The 7,699-nt window shown below is 60.6% G+C and overlaps 1 protein-coding gene across 2 annotated transcripts; it reads left to right on the top strand.

Annotated features, from left to right (window-relative positions):
• The first annotated feature begins 245 nt into the window (after window positions 1-245).
• USH1G (USH1 protein network component sans) lies at window positions 246-6,488 on the top strand. 2 transcript variants are annotated; one of them, XM_017884930.1, is made up of 3 exons: window positions 246-596; window positions 2,849-4,066; window positions 5,444-6,488. In XM_017884930.1, exons 1-3 carry the CDS (start codon window positions 433-435, stop codon window positions 5,445-5,447), a joined length of 1,386 nt encoding a protein of 461 aa, XP_017740419.1. In that variant the 5' UTR covers window positions 246-432; the 3' UTR covers window positions 5,448-6,488. The 2 variants fall into 2 exon arrangements, with proteins under 2 accessions (XP_017740419.1, XP_017740420.1); XM_017884931.1 differs by lacking the exon at window positions 5,444-6,488 and having other exon boundaries at window positions 2,849-4,070.
• Window positions 6,489-7,699: the final 1,211 nt, after the last annotated feature.

The raw sequence follows: 7,699 nt of genomic DNA, 5'->3' as shown, positions 1-7,699 counted from the left end.
AATAGGAAGCCACAGCGCCCCAGGCTCTCGTGAGGACAGACCCCTGACTGTCCCCGGACTGGGCGTCGCAGGGCGGGGCCCCGGGGTGGGCACTTTTGAAGAGGAGGGCAGGGCCTTGCGTGGGTCACCCTCGTGCGTTGAGGTGCATGCAGGGTGTTTAGGACCCAGGGGAAGACCGGGGGCGGCTCCCTGGACAGAGGGAGATTTCGGCTCCCCCCGCCGCCCCCCTCTGCCGCCGGGTGAGCGGCTCAGATGTCCCGGTAGTCGCGGCTCTGGCGCTCCGCACCCTCCGTCTGCGGCAGCGGGGGCTGGCGGCCCCGGCCCCTGCCCGGCCCCTCCCCCCAACCTCATGCCTCAGCCCTAACCCCGCCGCCCTCCCCTGCGGGGGGCCTTTCTCCGTGTCCCCCGCCCACTCCGTCCACTTCGGGCGCCATGAACGACCAGTACCACCGGGCAGCCCGGGATGGCTACCTGGAGCTCCTCAAGGAGGCCACCCGGAAGGAGCTGAATGCCCCCGACGAGGATGGTATGACCCCAACTCTCTGGGCTGCCTACCACGGCAACCTCGAGTCGCTGCGCCTCATTGTGAGCCGCGGGTGAGTGCGCCCCACCCAGCGCCCTCGAACCCTGAGACCACCCCAGACTCTCTGGGGTCTATCGTCCACCCCCCCTCTGAGCTGCCTCCTTCCCCTGCAGACAGGTGGACCCTTAGACCCTGGCGTTTGTGGGAGAGACACACATGGAGGGGGACCCAAGCAGAGGCATCTGACACTTGCAACACTTGTGACCTCGATCTGGGGCTAGGAGGGGGAGAAACCGGGATTTGGGGTTTCCTGATTATGGGGGGTTGCTGCAGAATGAGGGGAAGGTGGGAGAGATCCCCTGGCTGGGGTCCCCCGGAAGTAAGAGTGAGGGGCTTAATGAGATTCGGAGAGAAGGCTGGGAAGTCTCAAGGGGCCAGCAGTGGGGGCTAGAAAGGGTGGGGTCTTCACTGCCCACTCCCCAGCCTTGGATCCAAAGGGCTTTCCCAGCCAGCACCCACCTTCCCTGGCAGGCTGGTGTCACACAGAGCTTGCCATCACCCTGCTCATTTTGGGGATTTATGGACACTGTCCAGAGCGCCAAATGTCACTGATTCAGCCACCCCATGAACTCTCTCCAAGTCCCTCCCCCACAGCCGGGCACAGCTAAGCAATGGGGAGACTGTGATGTGGTCACCCTGAAGGGGCCTCTCTCCCCTCCCCCTCCCTTTGGAGTTGTCCTAGGGCAAGGGGTGGGCATAGAGTGCAGGTGTCAGCGCCAGGGAAGGGGCCTGGAGGTGGCACTTAAGCCACCTCCGGGACTAGAGCCACTGACATGGGTTCCTTGGGGCTAAAAGTCAAATGACTATGACCAACTCCCTCAGCCCCAACGGCTTTATAAAGAGGAGTCAGGTTGGTCTGGACACCAGGGAGGCCTGGACAGGATGAGGGGTGGACAGGACACCCCAGGAGGGTTGATATGAAGTCTCAGGTCATGGGAGAGAGGGCTGGGGCCCAGGCACTGGCCTATGGCCTGATCATGTAGTGGGTGCTGGAGACCCCTCCCTCTTGCCCTCTCCTTGGGCTGCTCCTTGGGTCCAGCATCAGGTAGGAGCAGCCTCGAAGCCTGGGCAGCTAAGCCATGTCCTGGGAGGCCAAGGCTGACTGGCCCCTCCTTACCCCAGGAGAGCACACAGTGACACTGTCCCCTGCCATCCCTTCAGAGAGGCTCTTGGGAGGAGGGGAGGAGGGGAAGAGGTCTCCCCTTGGGTACACCAAGCCCCAACTCCTCCAGAGACCAGGATTGGTGTTTGTTGGGGTGTGAGTGGGGTGCTGGCAGGCCCTTCCCACACTGGCCTGTAGGACTTGGTGGCCAGGAGGGGAGGCCCAGGAGGGAGTGTGTGGGCAGCTGTTGAGACAAGGGAGTGATTCTTCCCCCAGCCCTGGGGGTTGGCCTTGTGGCCTCATTAGTGCAGGGCAGGGGTGCTGTACTGGGCCCCCAAGGGAGGGAGAGCTCCGGAGGAGTCTTGGGAGCTTGCCCTGAGCGACACAGTCTGGTGTGAGGGGTGCTTGTGGGGCTGTCGGGGTCCCTGGACAGGCTCAAGTGAGACAGCCTTGCAGGGATACCAAAGAGGGGGCAGCCTGGGGAAGGGAGGGCTTTGGAGCCTGGGCAGCTGATTTCCCTCCTCCTCTCCTCCAGTCCTGGCTGCCCCCGCACTCCCCTCCTGGCCCAGGCCAAGGCCCGACACTTCCTCTCACACTCGGGCTTGCCAGGGCTGGCCCTGCTCCCTGCAGACAGGGCCCTGCCTGCTGACATGCAAGCCCACACCTCACACACGCTCACCCGGGGCTGGGGCCCTGTACACACCACCCTCCGGTTTGTTCTCTTTTATGGTCACCCGGCACATGCAGCCACACTCACCACCATGCCTGCCTAGAGACCCAGACGTGGCCCTGGCCCCCCAGTGCTCTGGCCAGCTCTGTGCTGGGCCTCATGAATAATTTACTCCCTTCTCTCAGGGCATCAAATATTTATCCCCTGAGATTCCCAGCCCTCAGTTAGCTTGGGGAAGGCCCCGCCCCAGTCCCGCCTTCTCTGACATCCCACCCCCTGCACGCCCGGGGCCATTTTCCCCTGGGCTCACCCCTGGGCTCCCCTGTTGGGTGGCTCAGGCCTGCAGATCTCCTGGAGTCGAAGAGGCCTCAGGCCCACGGTCCCTTTGGGGGTTGCTGTGACAGTGGGGAAGCTCCCTTCCCCCCTCCACTCCCTCCACCTCCATCGCCAGCCAGGACTCGTCACTCGTCCCTCCTGGATGCTTTCCCTGCAGGGGTGACCCGGACAAGTGTGACATCTGGGGCAACACACCCCTGCATCTGGCAGCTTCCAATGGCCACTTGCACTGCCTGTCCTTCCTGGTGTCCTTCGGGGCCAACATCTGGTGCCTAGACAACGACTACCACACGCCGCTGGACATGGCTGCCATGAAGGGCCACATGGAATGCGTGCGCTACCTGGACTCCATCGCGGCCAAGCAGAGCAGCCTCAACCCCAAGCTAGTGGGTAAGCTGAAGGACAAGGCCTTCCGCGAGGCGGAGCGGCGCATCCGCGAGTGCGCCAAGCTGCAGCGCAAGCACCACGAACGCATGGAGCGGCGCTACCGGCGCGAGCTGGCCGAGCGCTCCGACACCCTCAGTTTCTCCAGCCTCACGTCCAGCACCCTGAGCCGCCGGCTGCAGCACCTGGCGCTGGGCAGCCACCTGCCGTACTCGCAGGCCACGCTGCACGGCACGGCCAGGGGCAAGACCAAGATGCAGAAGAAGCTGGAGCGGCGCAAGCAGGGCGGCGAAGGCACTTTCAAAGTCTCCGAGGATGGGCGCAAAAGCGCCCGCTCGCTCTCGGGCCTGCAGCTGGGCAACGACGTGATGTTCGTGCGCCAGGGCACCTACGCCAATCCCAAGGAGTGGGGCCGAGCCCCGCTCCGGGACATGTTCCTCTCGGACGAGGACAGCGTCTCCCGTGCCACGCTGGCAGCCGAGCCTGCCCACTCGGAGGTCAGCACCGACTCAGGCCATGACTCCCTCTTTACCCGCCCCGGCCTGGGCACCATGGTGTTCCGCAGAAATTACTTGAGCAGTGGGCTGCACGGACTGGGCCGCGAGGATGCGGGGCTGGACGGGATGGGAGCGCCTCGGGGTCGGCTGCAGAGCTCCCCCAGCCTGGACGATGACAGCCTGGGCAGTGCCAACAGCTTGCAGGACCGCAGCTGTGGGGAGGAGCTGCCCTGGGACGAGCTGGACTTAGGCTTGGACGAGGACCTGGAGCCCGAGACCAGCCCGCTGGAGACCTTTCTGGCCTCTCTGCACATGGAGGACTTTGCCGCCCTCCTGCGGCAGGAGAAGATTGACCTGGAGGCTCTGATGCTGTGCTCTGACCTCGACCTCCGCAGCATCAGCGTCCCCCTGGGGCCCCGAAAGAAGATCTTGGGGGCCGTGAGGAGGCGGCGGCAGGCGATGGAGCGCCCGCCGGCCCTGGAGGACACAGAGCTGTGAGTGTCCAGCCTGGTAGGGCGATGGAGGAACAGGAGTTGGAAGGCCCCTGGGGAGGGAGTACAGATCTGCCTATTCAGGAGTGGGGGGTGGGGGCTACTGTATTTCATAAAATCGAGATGGTAAAAGGCCCCCTTATTTTATTTACCACCAGCTCAGAAAAAGAAGTTGCCAATTTAATGATGACCCGAGGCATTCTTATCACAGCTAGTGTAAAGTGCACCTCGATTTTGGGGACATCAACATGTGGGGAAATGGTCGTCTTAGTGTCAATGAGTTTCAACAGTCACGGGAATCACAGTTGGGGTGTTTTTGAGCCCCCCCACCTCCCAGGTGCTGGGTTGTGCCCTTGAACAAGTTCTCTTGCTTAATCCCTCTAAAAGCCCGTGTGCCCGGACTGTATTGGTGGATTATATTGTTCCCATTTTATAGTGGATGAGCAAGTGGAGGCTCAGACAGTTAGAATAGCTCACCTCAAGGTCCTGCTGCTGCTCAGCGTGGAGCTGGGCTTGATCCCTGGTCTGCATGGCTTTAGAGCCTGGGGTCAAGGTAGCTCCCATGGGATGCAGGGCTTGCAGTCAGCAGGGCCTCTCAGTTGCCCAAGACCTCAGGCAGATTTTTTTTTTTTTTAATTTTTGAGACAGTTTCCCTCTTGCTGCCCAGGCTGGAGTGCAGTGGCACAATCTCAGTTCACTGCAACCTCCACCTCCCGGGTTCACGCAATTCTCCTGCCTCAGCCTCCTGAGTAGCTGGGATTACAGGGGTGCACCACCATGCCCAGCTAATTTTTGTATTTTTAGTAGAGACGGGGTTTTGCCATGTTGGCCAGGCTGATCTCGAACTCCTGACCTCAGGTGATCTGCCCACTTCGGCCTCCCAAAGTGCTGGGATTACAGGCGTGAGCCACCGCACCCGGCTTTAGGTAGATGTTTTACCTGCTGTTCCTGAACTCTGCAACCAGGAACGTGGGCAAATGCTCCCAAGAGGGGCAGCAGCAGCCCTGGAGGCAGAGTTCATGTTCCAAAGCCCGTCATAGTTGGCCAAGGCTGCTGCCGCAATGGTCATGCTGTGGCGAGCCCCTGCCCTGGCCCCTCCCCCGCAGCATCCCACAAGCCCAACAAACGCTGTCCTCATTTCCTCTTAGGTATCTATGGCCTTTATCCTGAATGGCTGGGGCAGGGATGGGTGTGGGGAGGCAGGCTGGTTTAGAGTTTTGGGGATGGGGAGGTCACCCGTAGGCTGGTGTCCTCCATCCCTGACCATCAAGCTGCTGAGAGATGGGAAGGCTAAGTTGTCCAGATGGCTGTCCTGGGTGAAAACGATGCCTCTAAAGGACCTCACATGAAATCTGTTTCTTTCTGTCTCTTCCTCCACAGATAACGGGGGGCTCCTCTCCCCAGACCAAAATGGATTGCAAGTTGCCACAACCTATGGTGGGGCCTCAAGGTCCTCACAGTTGCCAGCCCTGCAGCCCCCTTCCCCAGGAGCAAGGACCACGTGGGTCGACTCCTTTGAAAGCCTGTCCACACCTTGAAGCAGAGGGTGTAGCCTGGAGGCACCAGAGGGGCAAGAGAATGTCCCCTCCAGTTCTGAGGGGTCTCAAAGGCCCTGAGCTGCCCACTCTGAGCAGCCCTAAAGGACATGTAGACTTGGGAGAGGCTTACCCCAGAGGGAGGGCAGGGGCATTGGAACTGGATGGGAGTGTGGGAGGTGGATGCCAGAGGATGTGCCTGTCCCGGGCGCCGTGGCCTCTCCCAGCTCTCCCCGATGGTCTTGTTCTCTTGTGCTCAGGCTGGAGACTTGCTCACTTCCTGCATTTTTGTGAAGGGAAGAGTTTGGGCTGCCTCCCCTCTTCCGGTCCACTCTAGAGGGAAAGTTCCTCAGCCAGACTCTTCAGCCAAATGCCCCAACTTTCAGTCTGCACCCATTCCAAGCACAGCCAGCATCCCCTCCTTCACCCAGTGGCCAAGGCCCGGAGCTGGAGAGCCAGGCTGGGGTGGGGTGAGGGTACTGACGCCCTTCCCAGCTCATCCAGGGATGGAGCCTGGCCTGTCTTCCTCCAGCCTCCCGCTTTTTCGTTGTGCAGCCTGGCCCCGCCAGGGACCCCAGAGGGCCAGGGCACTAGATGCAAGGTGCTAGACCAACAGGCTGCAGTATTATAGCCTCCAGGCCTGGCAGGCATGCGCTAAGCTAGAGAAAGGTGTCCGCCAACCTCCTCAGTCTCCCAGGCCTGGAACAGGCAGAACAGGGTGTGGCTGGGTGTTGGGCCTGGGTTGGGTAAGTCCTGCGATATGGACACTGGAGAAAGTGGATAATCTAAACTGCAGATTGTCCCCAGGTCACCAGGGCTGTGTGTGTGCGTGTATGCATGTGTGTGTGTGCATGTGTATGTGTGTGGTGTGTGTGCTTGTGTGTGTGTTCTTGTGTACGTGTGCACGTGTGCATGCAATGCATGTGTGTGCATGCATGTGTGTGCATGCGTGTGCATGTGTGCGCGCGTTTGGGTGTGTATGCATGTGTGTGCATGTGTGCGCGCGTTTGTGTGTGTGTATGCATGTGTGTGCATGTGTGCGCGCGTTTGTGTGTGTGTATGCATGTGTGTGCATGTGTGCGCGCGTTTGTGTGTGTGTATGCATGTGTGTGTGTTTATGCATGTGTGTGTGTTTATGCATGTGTGTGTGCATGCATGTGTTTGTGTGTGTTTATGCATGTGTGTGTGTGCATGCATGTGTGTGTGTGCATGCGTGTGTGTGTGTGTTTATGCATGTGTTTGTGTGTGTTTATGCATGTGTGTGTGCGTGCTCACCTTGGGTGGTGTTTGGTAAGTTTCCCTCCTTACCAAAGAGGGGCTGGGCTGCTGGATCAGGGCTAAGGGAGAGCTCGCCTGTGTCCCAGCCCTGTGATGGTGGTGAGACCAGGGGAAAGGCCAGCTCAGAGGGTGATCAGAGCATGTGTCCTCAGACATGTGCCCCCAGAGCTCTCCAGCCAGACCGAGGTCACAGATATGGGAGAGTCCCTCAGGAGCCCGCCGACATGTGTGTGCCCCTTCGCACCCCACGCAGAGGTGCTCTCCTTTCTCAGCCATGGCCCCCCATCCCTGACCTCAGCTTGGGAAGCAGCTCCTGCTGGGAGCATGGCCACAGCCCCCAGCTCCTCCCAGGGCCCCCTGGGCTGGGGTAGGGGAAAGAGAGCCCTCAAAGGCCTCTTTTTGGTCTCTCCGGGGGTTCCCATTCCCATATACATGCCTAGAGCCGGGGCATGGAGGAGATGGTCCCTGTCCTATTGCAGGACACTGAGGGCTTGGCTGCCTGCCCCAGCTATCTGGAGCCCACTGCAGCGCTTCTCCCTGTTCTCTGGGCCTGAGCCTGGGGCCACCCCCAAGTGCCGACTTGTTTTTCCCAGAGCCCCAGGTGCTGCCCCTTCTCTCCCATTCCTTGTCCATTTACTGCCGCAGCCCCTCCTGATTCTGCTGGTGCTGGGGTGGAGCAGGCTCTGTGTGCCCACCACTGTACCCCGAATCCCTCCTGCAGGCTCATTACCACTTTTGTAGAGAATGTTCTCCACCAGTGTCATGCCTGTGTCTTGTCCTTTAATGCTTTGGGTATGAAGAGTGGGGGGTGGGGGTGGGGGCG

Source organism: Rhinopithecus bieti, unplaced genomic scaffold, assembly GCF_001698545.2.
Source record: "Rhinopithecus bieti isolate Rb0 unplaced genomic scaffold, ASM169854v2 scaffold_13400, whole genome shotgun sequence".
Taxonomy (NCBI): domain Eukaryota; kingdom Metazoa; phylum Chordata; class Mammalia; order Primates; family Cercopithecidae; genus Rhinopithecus; species Rhinopithecus bieti.
The sequence above is the reverse complement of the archived record's forward strand: the minus strand, read 5'-3'. Positions and strand labels throughout refer to the sequence as shown.